This window comes from Carassius auratus, chromosome 46, assembly GCF_003368295.1.
Source record: "Carassius auratus strain Wakin chromosome 46, ASM336829v1, whole genome shotgun sequence".
Lineage (NCBI taxonomy): Eukaryota > Metazoa > Chordata > Actinopteri > Cypriniformes > Cyprinidae > Carassius > Carassius auratus.
Window position 1 is genome coordinate 16,192,003 of NC_039288.1, and position 23,874 is coordinate 16,215,876.

At 34.6% G+C, this 23,874-nt stretch overlaps 1 protein-coding gene across 1 annotated transcript; it reads left to right on the plus strand.

The window, feature by feature from the left end:
* The first annotated feature begins 4,740 nt into the window (after positions 1-4,740).
* Positions 4,741-22,153, plus strand: LOC113064380 (nuclear receptor subfamily 5 group A member 2-like). Its single transcript, XM_026235147.1, has 7 exons — positions 4,741-4,977; positions 5,800-5,918; positions 6,387-6,528; positions 7,854-8,599; positions 17,507-17,626; positions 18,198-18,345; positions 20,572-22,153. Exons 2-7 carry the CDS (start codon positions 5,817-5,819, stop codon positions 20,823-20,825), a joined length of 1,512 nt encoding a protein of 503 aa, XP_026090932.1. The 5' UTR covers positions 4,741-4,977; positions 5,800-5,816; the 3' UTR covers positions 20,826-22,153.
* Positions 22,154-23,874: the final 1,721 nt, after the last annotated feature.

Sequence of the window (23,874 nt, forward strand, 5' to 3'; positions counted from 1 at the left end):
CTCCATTGGACATTCAGGGTTTCGACCTTGCTAGAGTCTTTTTGTTGAGGTGCACAAAGTCTCTTTTTGTCACTTAAAATGTTTTTTTCTTTTCTGGAACAATATTTTGATGGACAGACCACAGATAAAAAATATTAATTGAAGAGAGATATCAATCATGTCAGTGAAAAGGAACCAGTGTTGTAAAATAACAAAAGTACAATAATAACCATTCTCTTAAGTTTTTTTGTTAATATTTTCTTAGACTTTAGTATTTAGGTGCTTTGTTGTCTTAAATTGATTGGTATGTGTGTGTGTGTGTGTGTGGGTGTGGGTGTGGGTGTGTGTGTGTGTGTGTGTGTGTGTGTGTGTTTTGTGACATATCAGGACACAACTCTGTATAATGGCATGGGTATGACACAGGTATTACAAAGAGAGGGTGAATTATGAGGACATAACCCATGTCCCCATTTTTCAAAACGCTTATGAATCATACAGAATGAGTTTTTTTGAGAAAGTAAAAATGCACATATTTTCCTGTGAGGGTTAGGGTTAGGTGTAGGGTTGGTGTAGGGCCATAGAATATACAGTTTGTACAGTATAAAAACCATTACGCCTATGGGATGTCCCCACTTTTCACAAAAACAAACGTGTGTGTGTGTGTGTGTGTATATATATATATATATATATATATATATATATATATATATATATATAAAATATATTACAGCCATTTATCTTAACATATGCATTAAACACTAGTAAACGATGACAAAGCATTTATTTGATTATATGATCAATGATTTGGGTGTGGCTAATGTTAATATATTGAATTATAGTAATGTGCCAAACACCACAATGTAGAATTATAATGATTTTATCCTATAATATATAAAATATCAGAATCAGAGTTTTATTAATTATAAATATTATACTACTATAATATAATTTTAACTAATATAATGTAAGAATAAATGCATTAAATATTTATTTAATACTGTTTTTGTTGCTATTTTTAATTAATTGATAAATTATATTTATTTTTTACACTTCAACAATGTTAGTAGCGGTATTTTTTTGGAGGGGGGGGGTATATTTTGGCTGACAAAAGGAAGTCAGAAACGGAAACAAAGTTTCAGGCTTCATTGAAACAATTAGTCGTGCAGATGCATCATGCATGTGATTATTTCCATCAAACGGCGACATGTGACCTGTTATTTAGTTCTGATGTTGTTCTGGCACTCGCCTGTCCGTGCTACTCAAATATTTTGTGTATTAATTAATATGCTAATGAGAAATTAATGTGTGCCTGTCAGCTATTGTATGTATTGTGAGCAAACACATGTTCCACGTGCCTTTGATAGAGAATAAAAGCGCAAGGGAACTCCGCACAAATAAGATGTCTTCAGCACCTCTGCATGTTGGCTGCATCCAAAATGGCATACTTCCCTACTATCCTGTAGGCAAAAAGCAGTAGGCGAGCGAATACGTATGTTTGAATCCTCAGTATTCATAAAAGAGTAGGTGAAAATGCTGCCATCAAAGGCTTTGAGTAAGTATAGAAACTATAGAAATGAATAAAACATCTTTTAAATCTCAAGTTGTAGTTTAAATATTGTGACTTCAAACAGAGCTATTACAGCACTTTTCGGAACACGTGTTTGGGTGAACTAACCCTTAAACCCCCCAAATAGAAATATGTGTAAGCGTTTATATTATAGTAGTACCTTGAAGAAATAAACTTTAAGAAATAAGCAGCTTAATTAAGCATTTGTGCCAAAGACACACAAAAATCACATTTACATTTATTTATTTGGCAGATGCTTTCATGCAAAGTGACTTAAAGTGCTCTTATTACAGGGACCCTGGTCCCCCTGCAGCAACCTGGAGAAAAGAGGCACGCTCAAGGACACAAACCAGTTCAGTTGTAGCATGTAATTGTAAACATATGAAATGAAATTTGGCAAGAAATGGAATGCTGACAGCCTTAATGTGTAAATGCTTTACAGGTAGTGGTGCTCATGAAGAGCAGGCGCACATATGTTTTAAGCAGACACAGTGATAGCCAGATTGTTCTCCCACTCTTGCGTCAGGGTTGTGTGGTTCAGGTGCGTCATCATGGACTTCCTCGTCCTCTCTGTGCACTCAGGCACGGACAGCCTCGATGTCCCTTTCCCATCCATGATCTGATTCAGTCTGACTGCAGTGATGGACGGCAGAGACAGCTGAAGGTGGACACAGTGGTCAGACAAAACATTACAATTTGTTTGGTTTACTAAAAATCCATAATTAATTATTGGTGAGTAATTGTTGGGGTGAGCTCGCAATGAATTCTGGGGTAATCTTAATATTTAAGTAATAATACATTACTTATATTTTTGATGATTAAGATGATCTTTGTGCAGATATTACAAATATTGAAAACACGGAGGAGAAGCGTACTAGGCTTGTGGAGTTACTGATGCTATGAGGTGTTTGTGCACTTGTCCATCTTATTTTCTTTTTATTAGGCCTATTATTACTGCAGAACTTATAATTACATACAAGCAGAAAACAAATATAATGGGTTTGCATAGTATGAGGTTATATATACAGAAAAAAGGATTATATATTGGAATGATCATGATATTCATATAACCATGGTGACACATTAAAAAAATACATGTTTTTTTTATTTTATTAGCCTGAAACGAGAGAAATTCAACAAGAAAAAAGGAAAATAAATGAGATTTAAGCCAGTTTTGCATGTAGATTAACCATTTTACACATAAAATAAATAAATTAGCATATTGAAGATATAACACTTTTGGGTTTTTGTAATTAGAAATAATATATTTAAGGAGTAAACTGGGTCATTTTAGTAGAGTTAAAATATAAAAACTTAGATCAACAAAATGTGTTGGTTATACTACAATCAATAAAAGGGCAGCTGTTTCTTCAACAAGACCATAAAATTTACTAATTTCATCAACTTCAAAATATTTACTGATAGATTAATTAAACCTGTCGCTCATATCTTTTAGGTTGTTTCGTCATAGGTCACATGATAACGTCAACATGGAGGATAAAGTCTAGATCGCATTCATATACTTCACGATGGTATTTAGAGTACGTATCTTTTAGCGCTCGGTAATTAAGTAGCCTACTTATTGAAATGATGTAGTCATTGAGTATGGCGCTTCGGATTCAGCCGTTGTGGTTGTCTTTCACTTTATTTATTGATTAAGTGACACAATGACTGATGGGAAATGCGCCATATGGAGGCTGACACTCGTGTGCACGAGTCACACAGAATGACAGATTCTTTTGTGCTTGTGAGCGCGTGTGTGCGGTTAGAAGGCCAAAACCGATTGCTTCATTAAGAGAGATTAAAAGGTATTAATTTATGCTGTTAATTAGAGTTGCGCAGGACGATATGATTGATGCAGTGTGAAAACATGCAATGCTGTGTGTGGTTCAGGTTTACCATACGTTACTAGGGATAAAATGTCTCCACGAAGATGCAAATCTTTGTCCTTGTAGGGAAATTTTTTGGTCCCCATTGTGAAACAATCAATAAATCATACAGAACTAAGATTTTTGATTTTTGAGAGGTGGGTTTCGGTACAGAGTTAGAGAAGGGGATAGAAAATACAGTTTGTACAGTATAAAATCAATACGCCTATGGAATATCCCCATAAAACATGGCAAACCAACGTGTGTGTGTGTGTGTGTGTGTGTGTGTGTATACGTGATTAAAAGGAAACGGTGACTGTCATATGAAAATGCAACGAGGATATGAGGATAAACGTTTAAGTGTCAAGAGATAACAGCAATTCTTTGCTTTGATTTTCATTAATAATTTTAAATTTAACCTCTTTAAATCGAAATATTTCACATGTGACCTTTTTTGGCACAGGCAAAACATCTGAAAAATCTATTTATGAAAAGGTACATTCTTGCATCACAATAATTCAGTGATACTTTACAGTCTTTGAAATGGGTACTATATCTATTTTCGTCGTGTTCTCTCTTTTTTTTACATGACATTCTTGTAATTAAATGTCTTCTATAGCTCGACGAAAGAAACACTTACTGGGATGTGTTAGTCGAGTGTGATTGTGATGAAGATGATGGTCGACCAATCAGATCTCATTGGGAGAAAAAGCACGTAAAATAGTGGTTTAATTATTTTATTTATCTTCTAAATTAAATGTTTTTTTAAATAAAGAATATATATATATATATATATATATATATATATATATATATATATATATATATATATATATATATATATATATATATGAATAAGCTGAAGGTCACATTAAGATGTGAAAGTGATATAAAGGTATATTAATAAGGAACAAAATCTGTCATTGGAGCAGTGCCTACACTTGTAATTTTTGTTTTTAGGTGCGTATTACATTAAAAGGCATATTAGTACCGAAAGTGTAAATATTAGTACCTAAATAGTGCATATTAGTAATTTTTAAAAGAGGACTGGTGACAGCTTTTGTACTTTTTTTTCATAAAATAAGATAAATATAGCTTGTCTATATGCATATTAACAACAAAAATAGGTAGGTCGATTTGAAAGCAATTGTATAGTTAAATTGTATAGTTATTTTTAATTATAAAATTCTTTGAAATTATTCAGAGTTCATTTGAAGCAATGGCTTGGAAACTGTTGTCTCCTCCCTAGTAGCCTACCTGTTGCAGATAGGCGCTTCTTTCTGTCGCTCATCGACTCTTTGTTCGTGTGTGTGTGTGTGTGTGTGTGCGTGTGTGTGTGTGTGTGAATATGAGGGCATGTCTGCTGTGTGAACGCACAAGGCGAAACACTAAAGAGCTGCTGCCCTCGCGCTGTCCTCGCACACAGCACGCGGGGTTTTTTCGGGGAAACATCCACGCACGGATCCGGGAGGATAGCGCAGTGTCGCGGCTCTGGAGATTAAATTCCTCGCGCGGAGATCAGCAGCACTGAAGTGCCGCAGAGGAGCAGAGAGTCACTGACAGGTAAGAGTTTCCTTTCACGTCAACTTCACATGCTTTCGTCTCAGTCATTTGAACCTATTTGCATTTCAAACGAAGAATGCGTATTATATTAATAAACTTAAAATTGTTTATTGTTATAATAATATAATAAAAATAATACAAAATAGGCACATGGTAGGCTATTGCATTAGTTCTTAAATGACAACGCTGTAATATTTTCTCGTTTACTTAATGTAAGGTGATTCATTTTTACTGTTAAAACTCACAAAAATTGCAATACTAAAATGTCAAATATAACATTTTTTCAAAAGAAACGTATCAGTGACAGGAACGTGAATACCTTCATGGTTTAGAAAAATTTAGGCAGAAATTGCTAGTAAATTTCCCAAATAAATAGCTACATAATCTATAAGTAGCCTAATAACGTTGAATTTAACGCAAAATTCTAAAGCAGAAGTAGGCCTGCTGAAATCTTTGCTGTATTTACAGCTTCTAAAAATATTTTTAAAGTGTATATCGGTGTATATATTGAATATGATAGTTTCAATGCCTTATTATAGTTATTTTCGTATCAGGTTACACTTAAAATAAAGGTTAGGCCTAGGCCTGCATCTATAGCGTCAGCATGGGTTTTACTATTTGGGGGATCAATTTGATAAAGCCTATTATTTTATGGCGTATATTATTAATATATTTTTTCTATTTTTATTATTATTATTTATAGAAAACCTTCAATGTTATGGTGCTGAACCATATACAACGTTTTCGATCAGAAGAAGGTTGTTTGGTGAATTGAAGAACTATTTTAAAAGTGTGTGTGTGTGTTGATATGTTTGTGCGCAGGCGCTCGGCGGGGCGGGATGGACTACAGTTATGACACGGACCTGGAAGAGTTGTGTCCGGTGTGTGGGGATAAAGTTTCTGGCTATCATTATGGTTTATTAACCTGCGAGAGCTGCAAGGTATTAAATCAGACGGTTTCAATAGGCTATAGCCTATACAATTTTCGAGTAGGCTATAACCTAAATCCTGATTATATTAATATATATTATCAGGTTTTTATTGTCTATTTAAGTCTAAAAATCATTTGTTTAATCTAAATATTTAATATAATTATCCTGAATAATATTTTTTATAGCTAGCAAAGTAGGCTTTTTTAGGGTCAGTTCAAGTAGAAACAGCTATTTAAGATGACAAATGCAATTTCCTTTTTTTACATCATATAAAATGACAGACTTTTTTTCGATATATTAGATATGAAATAAAGAATATTTCGATGTTTTAGTGACTGCGAACACATCACGTAGCCTGTTTATTCATTTTAAAAGTAATCTTTATTTAACCTATATTTATTCTAGCTAGAACAGCTTTTTAAAATGTTTGTTTTAGCGTTGTCGAATGTAACAGTTTGTTCCCCCTTCATTTTAAAGGGTTTCTTTAAGAGGACCGTACAGAATAACAAACGGTACACCTGTGCGGAGAGTCAGGACTGTAAGATTGATAAAACCCAGAGGAAACGCTGTCCGTTCTGCCGCTTCCAGAAATGTCTGAACGTCGGGATGCGGCTGGAAGGTGAACGAAATATGTTTAATCTCACATCCAGTTTCAGTAAACAACTAGGCTACAGAAATCTAAAATTCAGAAAGGATAATTGTAGACCATATAGCCTAATAATAATAAAAAATATATAGTTTTTTATAGGCTGTAGCTTAATATAGGCTACTGATCTTACTATTTTTATCATTCATTACTCGAATCTAAATGTTTATATTATCTATATCTATAGATAAAGGTTGTGAGAGCTCAATATCGACAAATTGGATGAAAAATCGATTAAACCAAATTTCGAAAAGCATTCGTCTGTTTTAAAAAACGAATAAGAAGTTTAATTGTATTGCAACCGTTGGAGTAATTTCAGATGTAGATGTAAAATTTTAGAAAATACTAGAAATAAAATAAAATAAAATAAACAGTGAAAAAGAATCGCTGTTCTTGTTGCAAGGTCGCTATTATCTGCAGGCACCTTTGCCTTACCGGCTGCGCGCGCTTCGCTTCTGGATCAAGGTTAAGTATTCATTGAAGCACAGCTCTATTTTTAATCAGTCAGGCTATAGAGGTATTTTTAACTAGTTCGTGAGTTAATAGAAGGACGAATTTTAGAGAGACGGACTAGAAGCAACATGAACACGATCTTCTAAATATAAAGATTCCAATTAGAACCAAATCTGTTAAACAGTTTAATATGATAGAAGAAACCTATCGAAGTTTCATGAATTTCTTATTATCATTTATTTATTTTTAGGAAGAAAGAAAACTTGAAAGCAAGAACAACTGATTACTGAACCTTTATTTGATATTTATTTGACTATAATTATACAACATTCGATTTTATATTATAATTATTATGTTTAAAAATATATGTATGTGTGTGTACACACACACACACACACTACAGAACACGTAACATACTGTTTTTATTATATCCTTTTTGTATAAACCACCTTTTATTCAGACTGACTAATGTGCAATACAATATTTTTAAAATGATATATAATATTACTATACAGTATTGTACTATCAAATATTATAATGCAGTAACTACCATACAATGCTATATTCATTATATATTTCGTACTCTTTGAAGTTGTGTGTGTGTGTGTATATATATATATATATATATATATATATATATATATATATATATATATAAAATTCAGAACATGTGGCATACTGTTTTTATACTATTTACTATTTTGTATATCCTTTTTGTTAAAATGTGTTAAGACAGATTAAAACATAATTATACAATCATTTTTATAATGTATTATACTATAATATACTATAAATTAACATTATTTATTCAGTGTGATGTAATATGGTACGATTTATGCCCACAGCTGTCCGTGCGGATAGGATGCGAGGAGGGCGCAATAAATTTGGCCCCATGTACAAACGAGACCGGGCATTAAAGCAGCAGAAGAAAGCTCTCATCCGGGCTAGCGGCTTAAAGATGGAAGCCACGCCCCCTTTGCTGTCATCACCTCAGTCTGACTACAGCTTCAGCACCGCTCTGTCCACCCCAGTTCCAGAAAACATGCAACCAAACATCGGCACCACGGTGGCCCCTATCGATTATGAACGCAACCTCTACGCATCCAGTTCCCTGGGCTTATCCGTCCCCATCTCATCCCACACCCCTCTGCCAGCACAGTACCCAACGTATCCCACCCTGCCCAGCCGTGCCATCAAGTCAGAGTACCCAGACCACTACACAAGCTCAGAGCACTACACCAGCGCCTGCTCCCCAGAATCTGTTCCAGGCTACACATATGTTGAACAGTTGCGAGTGTCGACCAGCACACCGCTCGCCCCGCCGGGTTTAACGGTACCACCACTGGTTCTGGAGTTTGTTCGCTGTGAGCAAGATGAGCTGCAGGTGCAAAGTAAGATAAGCGCTCACCTGGTCCACCTGCAGCAGGAACAGAAGTCTCGGAGCACGGCGGACAATCAGGAACAGAACATACGTCTTGCTGCCAAACAGGAACGGCTCAGCACCTTTGGCCTGATGTGCCACATGGCCGATCAGACGCTCTTCTCTATAGTGGAGTGGGCGCGGAGCTGCATCTTCTTTAAGGAACTCAAGGTAAGTGTGAACATGAGTGAAACTGAATTCAAAGTGTAGGCCAATGCAAAATGAAAATCCTGTCATCATTTACTCACCTTTCAGTTGTTCCAAACCTATATGAGTTTCTTTCTTGTGCTGAGCACAAAAGAAGATATTTTGAAGAATGTTGAGTTGACGGTAGCCATTGACTTCCATAGGATGTAAAAAATTAGTATGGAAGTCAATGACTACTATCAATTGTTACCAACATTCTTCAAAATATCTTCTTTCGTGTTTAGCAAAAGAAAAATTTTAGGTAGGTTTGGAACCACATGAGGGTGAGTAAATAATGACATAATTTCATTTTTGGGTGAACTATCTTTTTGATAAAAATGCCTTGCATCATATTTGTGGAACAAAATCCAATGCTTGTTTCTGACAAATTTTGGAGTGCTGATTCAAAAAATATAGTCTGTTTTGCTTAAGCATGTCACCTTTTCTTGCAATGTATGCATTCTTATCAAGACATCTTGTATTATATTAACTATTAATTCGTATTGTATAAAAAAAACCCTGAACCTTATTGAAGTTGTATTGATATTTCATTTCAGCAGATTAAGTAATATTAGGCCTTTTACAAACACACACACACACACACACACACAATGTTTGCACGAACAGAGTGGATGTGGTTGGCATGATGAAATGATGCTGACATGGAAGACTAGGGAGTGTGTGTGTGTTTCCAGATGAAGAGTCCCAGCCTGCTGTGTTTGCTCTGGCTCGTTGTCATGTTTATAATGGCTCAAGCATGTGGACAGTGACGTCTCATGTGATTCAATCAACAGGTGTATTTTAGGAAAGTAATATGGCTGTCTGGTCATTTTAAGCAGATATGAGGTTTTGTAGCATAAATGACACAAATGGGAGGAAACACTGGACTGTAGTGATGGTTTGATGTTGAAGGAAAAGCATGGACATAGTAGAGTGAATAATGATAAAAGGGCATTTTGTGCACATTTAAAAAGATCGATAAGATTTATTAATGTTTTTGAGCATAAGATGTCTGGATGCATTTGTTCGAAAATACAGTAAAAATTTTAATATTGTGAAATATTCACAAAAATATGCTCAAGGAACATTTCTTATTATGAATGTTGAAAACAGTTGTGCTGTTTAATATTTAGGTGGAAACAGTTATAAAAAGATTCGGGATTCTTTGAATAGAAATGTAAAACAATCAACATTTATTTGAAATAGAAATATTTAGCAACATTAAAAATAAAAAGTATTTACTGTCACTTTTGATTCATTAAAACTTTGATTAATTCTGAAAACGATTTGCCTGATGCAGAATTTTCATGAATCTTGCATTAAAGCTGTGGTAGGGAACTTTTGACGCTCTAGCGGTTAATAAACAGAACTGCTTGTGTCTTGCGGAAGAACATCGTAGCCGGAACTACTTCTCTCTGTTTATGTCTATGAAGAATCACAAAGGTACTGGGTTACTCCGCCGCGGTATCCCCGAAGCAATCTAAAATAGTCTGAATATAAACACTAACTATAGGTGCACCCTAGTGATTCAGGACAAGCCAAAAACACGGTTTGGAAAATGGATTCATGGTGTACTCGCTTATTATGTTCATTTTTCTACATTTTGAACACAAACAAAGTTATGGACCGCAGCTCTGATTGGTTGTTTTTTACCGGGAGCGCATGACTTTCTGCAAATGGTAATAGGACCACTGGGAGGAGCCAGAGGAGCTTGATTTTTTTCACAGATTATCTGTCTCATATTCTACTGTCAGGACACAATGACAGGTTTAATAAATATGTAAAAAATATATATTTACAAAAGTTCCCTACAGCACCTTTAATACATTCTGAATCAAAGGGGGTCGTTTCTTGCATACTGTATTTCTACTTTATGTATTTTATGATTGTAGAAGTCTGTATTTATTGTTAAATCGAAATGCTGAGATATATTTCAGATTCACTTCAGAGGGCTCAACATTTTCAGGACAATCATAAATTGAGAGCTTCGGTTATATTCTGTCCATTATAAACCGTGGCATTGAGGGGTCTTTAAATAAAACACTTGAGTTTTGGTGGTCCTGAAGAGCTCTTTAAATAAACTCAAGAGTGTTTGTTGTCTTAAAGGAAATAGAGGATATACTCCTTTCTTTTGTTCATTCTGAGCTCCTGTCGCTCTCTGTAGTGTTTCCAAACCTGCTGACAATGCATGAACACAATAACATTACGGATTTTCAGTCACACACACACAATATACATAGTAACACTGGCCATCATTCACACACACACACACACACACACACACACACACACACACACACACACACACACACACACACACACAGACAGTGATTCACTGTGAATTTTATACACACTTAATAGAATAAACTTCCCAACACGCACACACACGTGTTGATATGTGTGGACTTTTATAAGTGTGATGGTTTTTATACTCTACAAACTGTGCTTTTCAATCGCCCTACACAAGCCTACACCTAAACCTACCACTCACTGAAGACTTTGTGCATTTTTAGATTTAATTACAGTTTTATTAAATAAAACACCAATTAGTAAATTTTTTAGGCCTTTGGAATTAAATGTACACAGGAAGTGTCCTCATAAACCACATAAACTGGCGCACACACACTGACACACACACTGACACACAAATAGAAATAAACAGAGGCTTAAAAAACAATAGGAAGGCTAAATTAAAATCTGAAATATTATTAAAATCTGAAACAAATAAAATAAAATAACAAGAGAGAGAAGGAAAACACGGAATTATTGTATTGAAATAGCAGCATTAATATCACATTCAATTTTTAGTTTCAAATAAAAATACAAGACAGCAATAAGACACATGATAGTCAGATCTGAATTTGATTTAAAACAACTTTTAGTGTCTGCACCAGAAAAGACTGAATCTTTTGTTTATTTATTTTTTTACATTTTAGTGCAATTTTTGCTTCTCAGTACATGTGTGTGTGTGTGTGTGTGTGTGTGTGTGTGTGTGTGTGTGTCCGTGCCTGCATGTGTGTGTGGGGGTTTAGCAACAGCATTCCATTCCAGATAAGGGGAGAATGTGTCCATGTGTTCAATATGGCTGAAGACTTTTCTTATTCAACAAGTCTTACTCTTTTTAATTCATCAGATTCCTTCAGAAAATAGTTGTAATGTTTTAAATAATAGTTAACTGACTATTATTCGCTCCTAAAAGATTCCAATTAGAAACAAAGTCGTTTTTCTACTCTGATGTAATGAGAAAACCTTTTTACATGAAAGCTTTTTATTTTATAATTCTTTAGAAACCAATACGCTGATCTGAAGAACTTAAAGAACTTTTTTTTTTATCTCCAAAGGAGCCAATGAAAACAACATTCTTTGCAGAATCTAAGAACTACTGAAGAAACTTTCATTTTAAGAGAGCTGATATTTCTGTTCTCGCTGATTTATAAATACCAGTAAAATCAATATTTACCTCCACTTTTCAATCCTTTCTAGACAGTAATCAGTGTTTACTCTGATTATTTAATGGGTATTTATTTTGTTACTTTAAAATGCAGTAAATGTGCTTCCATGGCCCATCAGTTTGATTTACAGAGATCATGTTAATGGCTCCACAGGTTCATCTGGCTAACAGGATTGTCTATAATTATTGTCTTTAAGCATTTGCAACATGCTGTTTTTAGTCAAAATACACAGATTTCAATGGACGAAAATATTCTGTCATTTAGACTATGTATTTTTGGCCTCTTATGTTATGCTGTTCTGAAGAGGCTTCAGTGTTTCACAATTAATATTGATTTATATATATATATATATATATATATATATATATATATATATATATATATATATATATATATATATATATAATAAGTACTGTTGTGCAGGGTTAACTAAAACTAAAACGATAAGCATATAAAAAGAATCTGTTAACTGAGATAAACTAAAATATAAAAACTTTAATTTATTATTATTTTATTTCAGCTAGTTTCGAAGGCAACATTTCTCCTTTTAATTCAGTTTTACTTGAAATTTTAAAATAGCTAAAAATTAATAAAAAACGAATAAAAAAAAATTAAAATAACAAATTTTACAAAATTTACAATATAAAAATTAATTATAATAGAAAATATAAACAATATTATAGTATGAGTGAAACTAAAATAACACTCTTGTGTTGCATTCTCAGAAAAAAAGGTACAAAAGCTTTCACCTTGGGCAGTATCCTTTCATAAAGTACTAATATTCACCATTTAGGGTAAATAAGGCACAAATTTGTACCTTTTATAAAGGCATCACACCAGGTTTTATACCTTTTGAGAGTGTACACAGTCATGGTGTCAATGGGTAATACCATGGTATTTTGATATAGGCATATAGCTGTACCAAACTACCATATTCATATTGAGCTACGGAGATGGTAGTTTTTGTACTGCGCTAAACACACTGAGACAGGATGCTGTAGTACTAACACCATCATCACTTCCTCTGTCTGTGCTGATAGACTGTTTCCACTTCACACTGTTACCTGAACAGGTGTGTTCATACACACAGATACACCGGATGTGAAGTGTCCGTTTATTTACCCTCTGAAGACAAACATATGCAGTGTGTGTCTGACAGTTTGAAAGATGTTTAGGATGGTTTGTGTGCATCTCAATCTACAGCCAGTCTCTAGCAATGTTGGGAAAAGCATCCTACCAAATTTGCAGACAGTGTGTATGTTTTGTGTTTGTTTGTTTTTTGTACGCCTGCAATTCTCTGATGTCTCTCTGATGTCTTCTATTATTTTTTATTATTGATATTTTATGAGTCTTTTAGATTGACTAAGGCTGCAATGTAATGCAAAAAAAAACAAAGTCTGTAATGTTATGAACTATTATTACAGTTTAATAAATAAGTATTCTTTTTGAATATATTATAAAAATGTAATTAATTCCTGTGATCTGAAGCTGAATTTTCAGTATCATTACTCCAGTCTTCAGTGTCACATGATCTTTCATTCTAGTATGCTGATTTGCTGCTCAAGAAATATTTCTGATTATCATCATCAGTCTCACAGGAAACTTTGTGCATTTTTTACTTTCTTAAAAAACTCACTCTGTATGATTTATACGCATTTTGAAAAATGGGGACATGGGTTATGTCCTCATAAGTCACCCTCTCCTTGTAATACATGTGTCATACCCATGTCATTATACAGAGTTACAAGTGTACAGTTATATTGAGCAGTAATATAGTATGTAGTACATTGTAAACAGCTATACTGACCAGTATAAGCAATACACCAAATCTGCTTTCTCAATGTAGCTCCTGTCCCCTGAGGTCTTTTTGTGAGTTTTACTTCCACATTCACACAACTGGACATTTGTGTCCTTGTGGGTCAAAATCTCAAATTCCTGCAACACAAAAAGAGGATGATTTAAGAAAGATACAATGGAGATAGAAATAGCATCAAGAATAAAGCCTGTGTTGTGGAAGTCTGGGGCAGCGAGCAGGTATTATCATTGATAAATGAGGGTTGCAAAATACATGCTGACATGCTGACAGGGAAGTGTTGTGGCGTTCAAGTGTGGATGCGTCTGTGTGTGATTTCTGAGTCAACAGCTATTGCTGAGAAATGGACAAGGGTCTTGTTTTACTCATAATCTTTTCAGAGCAAAGCTTTTTCTCTGTCCCATATAATAGCCCACACTGGGGTGCCAAGGGCATCTGACACTCTCCAAAAGCGGCCTCACACAGCACTTATGGTGATGACGCTGAGGACAAGCTGAAAAATGCCAGTACACTAATGGTAGTAAGTTGCAGGTTCAGTATTCAAAAGGGAAGTCCTTACCGCAGCCCTTAGCATCATTTCTTTTGTTGATTTATTTTCTTTGGGCTTTTGTCACTTTAACTAATAAACCTATTTTACTTGACCTGTTTTTCTTTGGCAATCCTGTGAAAGTCATGTGAAAATAAGGTAACTATATAAGGAATAGTTGACCCCAAAATGAAAATTTCCTGAAAGATTACTCAACCTCGCGGGCCACTGAAGATGTAGATCTTTAGTGTTTTTCTTCAGTGGAACAGATGTGGAGAAATTTAGAACTTAGCATTAGTATATTGCTTACCAGTGCAGTGAATGGGTGCCGTCAAAATGAGAGTCCAAACATCTGATAAAAACATCACAATAATCCACAAGTAATCCACACCACTCTAGTCCACCAATTAATGTCTTGTGAAGGGAAAAGCTGTCATTAAGGCGTTTTAACTTTAAACCATTGGCCAAATACGAGTTCATAATTCAGAACGCTTCAACGCTTCCTCTAGTGAAAAAGTCTTGTCTCCTATTGTCCTCTTACATCAAAATGCATTGACATTATGTGACCCTGGAGCACAAAACCAGTCGCTGGGGTATCTTTTTTTGCAATAGCAAAACAACATTGTATGTGTCAAAATTATCTATTTTTCTTTCATGGCAAAAATCATTAGGATATTAAGTAAGATAAAGTTCCATGAAGATATTTTGTAAATTTCTTACCATAAATATCTCAAAACGTAATCTTTGATTAGTAATATGCATGCTAAGAATTCATTTGGCCAACTTTAAAGACGATTTATTCAGTATTTCGATTTTTTTGCACCCTCAGATTTCATATTTTCAAATTGTTGTATTTCGGCCAAATATTGTCTGATCCTAATAAACCAAACACCAATGGTAAGCTTATTTATTCAGCTTTCAGATGATGTATAAATGGTCCAGGGTCACATATTTGTTCAGAACAATTTTGGACTGTTTTTGCATGTAAACAGTACTTGATCTGTGCATATTTCTCTCCTGATTAAGACAAAATGAAATTTTCACTGGACTTGGTAGTAGAGGTTTAAATTTAAAATACATTAATGATGCATTTGTTCTTAACACTCTTTTTGCATTTAATTGATGGAGACGTGTGAATTATTGCAATGTTTTTATCAGCTGTTTTAACTCTCATTCTGACGGCACCCATTCACTGCAGAGGATGCATGTTAATTTGTTTGTTTGTTAATTGCATTACTAATGCACAGTTTTAATGGGAATGAATGAGAAACGTGGGCATTTTATTGTGCTGCTGCTGTGCACTTGATCAGAGAATGTGCATCTCCCCTGATTCTGTATCATTTTCAGTGTGTCATTTAATGTGTTTTCAGATACCTTCTGGTGGTCCAGTTTTGTGGTAGCACTTTTAATGTCACTCTGAACATGAGGTAACATTGCTTCTTGTTTCAGCATTAGCACATTGCTTTAAATCGTACTATCATTTGATCGTTCCTTGATTCTTTACAGTAATGGCTACACTCTTAAAATTGTGTAACATCGCTAAACACTAGATTCCAGCAGGTTCACTTCAGGCTAATAAAAGTGTTATGTTTGTTCATAAAGGCAGCTGGAAATGCAGCAAGATTTTCTTCTCAAGTAAGAAATGACTTGCTTCAAAGAAGCTTTAGTCTGAAGCTGTTTCTTTGTATTCTAACTAACGTCAAAACATTCACTAGCCGTAGCTACTTCAGCAAGCTTAAATAAGCTATATCATTACTTGCTTTTTATTTGTTGTTTTTTTCAAATGACAAGGTTAAAAGCATAGATGAAAAATGATAATATCACCATTTACTCACCCTCATTTCATTTCAACCCCATGTTTATTTCTCATTTGCATTTTGAGTGAACTATTAAGACATATATTTGATTTTTGAAATGATTTGTTTAGAGAATGGTGAAATGGTATTTAATAACATTCACCTTAGCATTGCTTTCCACTGTTTGCATGGAAAGCTTTGCATGTGTGTTTTTGACGATCGTGTAGTAACACGATGTACCTGCGTATCTACATCAGACAGACTCCAGCTTCCTTCACTGTGTGCAGATCTCTCGTCATGGCAACAGGAGTGTGGAATAAAGGGAGTGGTGGAGCTGCAATCCAATTCTATGCGCTTTAAAAAATAACAACTGCGTTTCTGCTGCAATTAACTGTGCCACCTCGGGAGGCTCCTGAAGGGTCACGAATCTTGTATGCAACAGTGAGCTCAAAGTTGTTTCTGTAGAATTATTTCATCTACATGCCTATTTTCCATCCAATTCCACCTAATTGGACTGTGAATAGGCACAATAGAGGTTGGCTGTTAAATTAAGACATGACTCATATCTCTGCTAACCTGAATAATGGTTCAGTCCATTCTCTTCCATTTTTATACAGAAACTCAAATCTTTTGTGTTGGTGGTAAAAAAACTTGCAACTCTCTGGAAATTTGGTGTGGGTGAGGCTCCTTTTAAACAAGTCTGAATATGTATTTTTTTGTAGGCACAATGACACATTCACATTGAATTGCACCAAATATATATATATATATATATATATATATATATATATATATATATATATATATATATATATATATATATATATATATATATATATATTAAGCAATCAAATAAATACATAAATTATATACTGCTCATCAAAAAAAAAAAAAAAATATATATATATATATATATATATATATATATATATATATATATATATATATACTTTTAAATTACATAATTGTCTAATTTTTTTGTTTTTACCTACTGTAATTTAGCATTTATAGAGAAACAGCGAGATTCACAAATCAAGTCAAATATAACTAATATAAAAATATAAACAAATATAAATTATGGTGTAACTGTAAATTAATATGAAATAGTGTTAAATAATAATTAGCAATTAACATAATTCCATTAAATTTCCTGAACTATTAAAGGAAAACTTCTGAGCCACAATATTTTAAAACAAATAAATTATAATTAATAAAAAGTATACAAATCTACATAATGCACATATAAAATATTTGTAAATTAATTTGTGTCTGCTTTCATTCATTCACTTTCTCTTCGTTCCACAGGTGGGAGATCAGATGAAGCTGCTGCATAACTGCTGGAGTGAGCTGCTTGTGCTGGACTACATCACCAGACAGTTGCATCATGGGAAAGAGGACAGTGTGCTTCTCATCACAGGACAGAAGGTAACACACACACACACTCACAGTTGTTTTGGTGAAAAGTGGGGACATCCCATAGGCGTAATGGTTTTTATACTGTACAAACTGTATATTCTATCGCCCTTCACCAGCCCTACACCTAACCCTAACCCTCACAGGAAACTTTGTGCAGTTTTACTTTCTCAAAAAAACTCATTCTGTATGATTCATAAGCGTTTTGAAAAATGGGGACATGGGTTATGTCCTCATAAGTCACCCTCTCCTTGTAATACCTGTGTCATACCCATGTCATTATGCAGAGTTGTGTCCTGACATGTCACAAAAACAAGAACACACACACACACACTAACACACACTAACACGCACGCACGCACGCACGCACGCACGCACGCACACACACACACACACACACACACACACACACACACACACACACACATTTGAAATAGACCCAGTAGGCACATATGTAGTTGATCTGTTGATTTCATGTAGTATATGTGTATGTGTGTACACACACACATTTGAAATAGACCCAGTAGGCACATATGTAGTTGATCTGTTGATTTCATGTAGTATATGTGTATGTGTGTGTCAGGTTGAGCTTGTGTCCTTACTGGCCCAGGCAGGGGTCACTCTGAGCGGGATGATACAGAGAGGTCAGGAGCTGGTGCACCGTCTACGAGAGCTTCAGCTGGACCGCAGAGAAACTGCCTGTCTCAAATACCTCATCCTCTTCAACCCTGGTGAGACAACAACAGATGGATATCAACTTAAACCAGAGAATTATGATTCTAAAATGAGTGTTGTTAATGTAATTATTAAACTTGGTAAAAAAATTACAAATAAATACAGGGAGAAAAAGTCTGCACCTATAATGTTAGTCAAGGACTTTCATATGTAAATAACTTTGATAAGATTGGCTGATGTCTTTCCATGTGAACTACTAGGTTTGAATGGACATTCATTTAATCTATACAGTTCTAACCTTTGGGGATTTATTTTTTAATTATTACAATTTAAAACAACTGTTTTCTAATTAAATATATTGCAAAGCAGAATTTTCAGCATCATTACTCCAGTCTTCAGTGACGATACATCAGAAATCATTCTAATATGCCGATTTACTGCCCCAGAAACATTTTTATAACTTAATACAATATGTTAAATGGGGAAGTCGTGGCCTAATGGTTAGAGGGTTGGACTCCCAATCGAAGGGTTGTGGGTTCTAGTCTCGGGCCGGACGCAATTGTGGGTGGGGCTAGTGCATGAAGAGCTCTCTCTCCACCTTCAATACCACGACTTAGGTGCCCTTGAGCAAGGCATCGAACCCCCAACTGCTCCCCGGGCGCCACAGCATAAATGGCTGCCCACTGCTCCGGGTGTGTGCTCACAGTGTGTGTGTGTGTGTGTGTTCACTGCTCTGTGTGTGTGCATTTCGGATGGGTTAAATGCAGAGCACAAATTCTGAGTATGGGTCACCATACTTGGCTGAATGTCACTTCACTTTTTAAAAACAGTCGGGCTGCTTAATATTTTTCTGGAAACCATGATACTTTTTTCAAGATTCTTTGATGAATATAAAGTTTAAAACAGCCTTTATTTCAAATAGAAACCATTTGTAACATCATAAATGTGTTTACTGTGACTCCAATCAATTGAATGTGTCCTTGATTAATAACAGTAGCCTATTTAGAATTTTTTTTTAACTTTGCACTAGTCCATTAATGTGCTTATGGTTTTGACGTCATAATCAAGATGATTTTAGCAGTTTATATTTTGTGGAGGAATAATGATCATGGCTATTAATAATACTTAAAAAAAAGTTTTTAGAATTTACTGTTTCAAAACACACACAAACTTTCCCATGATATGTCATTTTTATTAAGATTGTGTCCCAAAATCTCGTTAAAGTAGCTAAATGTTTCGCTTACACTTGTTGAATTCCTCTAACGTGATTGGCTGACGGATTGATAACTTTATTTTAGTTATCCGCATGTATCATTCGATTCCTAGTAGGATGTTTAATAATTTTTTATTTAATTATGTTTCCCTTAACATGTTCCGCTCAACTGTTTGAATGAGTTTAAGTCTAATTCCTAATTCCACTATGTTTTTAATTAGTTTAATGTAAAAGACATTTTCATAGGCTCGGCATCAACGCCCGTCACCCGTCCTCTGGGTCTTATTGAGCGTATCCATATTTCCTCTGCTGGGGTTTGACCGAGGCTAATTAACTTCTCAAAAGATGAATATTGCATTGATTTCCAGCTCCGCTAACAAGGACGCGCGTGTATCGGGCTATTTGTTGTAAGTGGCAGCGTGTTTTGTGTGGCGTGGGGCGAGCGGTAACTGGGTAATGGGCTTAATTAAAATGAAAGCCTGCTGAATTGCTGCCGTTTACAAAGGCAGGGAGCCGGACCCCGTATCTGCTCGGAGACGCACACACATCATCAACAGCGAGACTCCGGCTCAAAAGAAGTTTAATGGATTGACCCCATATTGGTCCACGCCGCCATGGAAAAATGCTCCTTTATTGTTCGCGTTCTCTTAAGTGAGAGCAATTTAGTCCCGACAAAAGCTGCTTTTCATAATAAGAGTGCCTGAGAGCTGTGTGCGCGCGCGTGTTTGTATTTGTGTGCGTTCAGAAAGTGCTTGAAAACCCATTTTCCACTCATGCAGTTTTTACTGAGACTCCATCGGTTCATCTCAGTGTTGCAATGGCAACTAGCTACAATTTGTATTAGTTTATATATATATATATATATATATATATATATATATATATATATATATATATATATATATATATATATATATATATGTACACACATATCAGTTATTTTTTTCTTATTTTTAGTTTATTTACAATTTAAAAATATGTCAATTTTATACATAGAAGTAAAAGTAATGTAAATGTTTTTATAGTTTTAGTTAACGATAATAACCCTGCTGCCTCTCTGTAACTGCAGATGTGAAACTGCTGGAAAACCAGCCTTACGTGGAGAGCGTGTACGAGCAGGTGAACGCCGCGCTGTTGGAGTACACACTGTGTGCGTATCCGCAGTTCCTGGACAGGTTTACCCAGATTCTGCTGCGCCTTCCCGAGCTCAGAGCACTGAGCACACAAGCCGAAGACTACCTGTGCTACAAACACCTGAGCGGAGAGGTGCCATGCAACAACCTCCTCATAGAAATGCTGCATGCCAAGAGAACCTGCATCTGACACACACACACATTCACAGGCCCGATTCCTTTCGCAGAGGACACTTTTATCGACCAGATGTTTAGCAGAAGTCGTCTTTCGCACACAGAAAACCTCATCAACCATGCCACTGTGTTTCTGAAAGGAAAGAGGGGAGATGTCAGTGTTAATGACTGTGTTTATGATATAGAGCGATGCAATGATGACCTATTTTTGTTGGCCAAACAGGAAGTTAGCATTAACCTGGTTCCTTTGACAAAAACCCAGTAAGAATTTTCCATTGGTTTTTGATTATTGTAGAAAATAAGCTCTATGAGCAACAAATTTAAAAACAAACACAAGCATGTATTATGTATTTTATGTCATAGAATAAAACATGAACATATCTTGAGCTTGTTAAACATAGACCTTATTTTAGTCATATTAACCCATTTAAAACCCCATTGAGATCAGGAAAATGAAACCGGAAGTGCTTCATAAAATGCTTGTTTTCAGTTTTTTTGGCCTACAAAAATGCATCATCCCTTCAACACTCTATTTAAAAAAGCAACAGATTGTGCCTTCCCTATCTCATTACACACACACACACACACACGCCGTCTTAAGAAAAAAATACAGTAATCAAAAAGTGAGGCACAGTCACAGACTCATAGCCAAGAACAGCCCACTTAGACAGGAAAAAGGTGACATGTCCATCATGTATTTAAAAAAATGTAAAACTAAGTAAAGCGCAAATGAATGACAAGCTGGAAAATTTGATGATATTCTCAAGAAATGTCAGTAAATGAGCTAAACAACCTTCATTAGCTTTATCTTTTTAAGCTAGAGGGAGAAAGAAAGAAAGAAAAAGAAGAAAGAAAGAAAGAAAGAAATAGGAAAGACCTCACTCAACACAAAGCATTTCCTGCACACACATAATAGCTCTGCCATAAAACCTAGTGAGCTGCCTACATAGACAGCATCATAGACAGCATCATCCAAATGGTGGATGAGGCAGGACTAAGACTTATTTTATTCAATATTAAAAAGTACTGCTAATGTAATCACATTTAAATAAAAACAACCTATTTTAGTTCTGTGTATTTTAAAATTAAACATTAAACATAATTTGCATACAAATATACTATAGTTCAAAAGATTTTTTAATTAGCAAGCAAACAATTGATCAAAAGTGACATTTATAATGTTACAAAAGATTTCAAATAAATGCTGCTCTTCTAAACTTTCTATTTATCAAAGAATCCTGAAAAGAGGGTATCAGCATTTCCACAAATACACATGAAGCAGGACACACTGATAATAAGAAATAATAAGTTTCTTGGGTAAATCAGCATATTAGAATGATTTTTGAAGGAGTTATGATGCTGAAAACTCAGCTTTGCATCACAGAAATAAATCACATTTTTAAATATATTCAAATAATAATTAAAAAAAATCATTATTTCAAATCATAATAATATTTTAGAATTTTACTGACTTTTTGATCAAAACAATGCAGGTAAGAAACTTCTTGTGCTAAAAGCATTAAAAAAGTTACCAACCCCAAACATTTGAATGTAAATTATGAAAAATACATTGACCTATTTGAGTATCACATCATCATCTTAGCTACAAGCTAACACTGAACTCTCGAGTTTCAAGTTATTCACTCATGCGGTGCAATGATGATAACAGTGCTACCTAGACATTAAAATCAGTAGACAGCAAGGCAGCGCATTAGGTTTTGGAACGAATCTCTTAATGCCTATACAAGTATTTATCAAACAATGCACACTAAAACCCAGACATTATCACCACATGATCATATGTTTAAAATGAGCTGAGTGTGTGTGCATATGCTGAGGAAAGGGGATGTAAATTAGGACTTGCAATTCTGCCTTAACACTAACACTGTTGATCCTGTGACGCTGAGAGAATCAATAGGCATAAATAACTATTCAGATGTGTGTTTGTGTCTCTGTGTGAGTGTGTGAGAGGGTTTGTGTGTGTGACTGCTATCTCGATATTAAGCCCCTCTCAAGCTTAGGCCGAGCTGATTATGATATCTCAGCATGTTTCAGTTTTGTAGTGGAGTGTCTGATTGGTCAGGTTCTCATTCATGTAACATGTTTGTGTTAATGACATTTATTATGAATGTGCTTAACTGTATTGTTTCAAATGAATAAATACAGATTATTTAAACCAGCAGATATTAGTTTCCCTCAGTTATTTGTCTAAAGGTGTGGTCATGTTCAGTGGTGCTTGGCGAATTTTTGCGGGCAAACTCCAGTCAGGAATTTCGTAACTTTATGTATTTTTGCCCATCACTATCGTAGCTGTATGTGTGGCCATTGTTGCAGTGAAGCAAACCACCCTTTTTGCAGAATACCAAGAGAAAGAAACAGAAGCCATTCCCCATATAAGCAGTCAGCATGCCATAAGAATGATTTTGAAACTGATATTTCAAGGTAAGCTTACATACACATACTTAGTTTGCATTAGATTAACAGCATAAAGACATAGCATTTCAAACATAAAATGTATGCATCATTTAATTAAACCCGTCAAATTACTTACTGTGAAATGTGGACTTATGCTGTTTTCTTTTTAAATAATTAGTGCATGTTTCGATATGATGTGATAACATGCACCATATTCCTCAAATTAAAATATTTCATTATTTTATGCAGTGCGGAAAAAAATAAAAAACTGAAAAAAACTGAGAAACACATCGATATAAAAACAATTCAAGAAATATATTAATACAAATAATAACAAATTGCCTTCTCATTGCCTTCCAGATTTTAATGGTTTTTAAAAATAAATGATAGTACAAAAATAAAGCCAAATATTATAAAATATAAAAAAATTATATACAAATCATTCCTTTTCCAGAAACGTGTATATATATATAAATAAAAAAACAACACAAATAATAATAATTTCCTTCAGAATTTTGATGAAAATAAAATAAAAAAGGAGTACAAATTATTAATTAAGTACAAATAACTCATATATATCTAAATAAGTACAAGTAACAGAACACATTGACCTAACAGCTAAAAGCAAAATACAATATTACATTATTTCC

Bases quoted from the DNA above. Each gene is read 5' to 3' on its own strand.
- LOC113064380 (XM_026235147.1), top strand. From the start codon at position 5,817: ATGGACTACAGTTATGACACGGACCTGGAAGAGTTGTGTCCGGTGTGT. The intron at 6,529-7,853 runs GTGAACGAAATA...TTATGCCCACAG, and splicing joins CGTCGGGATGCGGCTGGAAG to CTGTCCGTGCGGATAGGATG. The intron at 18,346-20,571 runs GTGAGACAACAA...CTGTAACTGCAG, and splicing joins CCTCATCCTCTTCAACCCTG to ATGTGAAACTGCTGGAAAAC.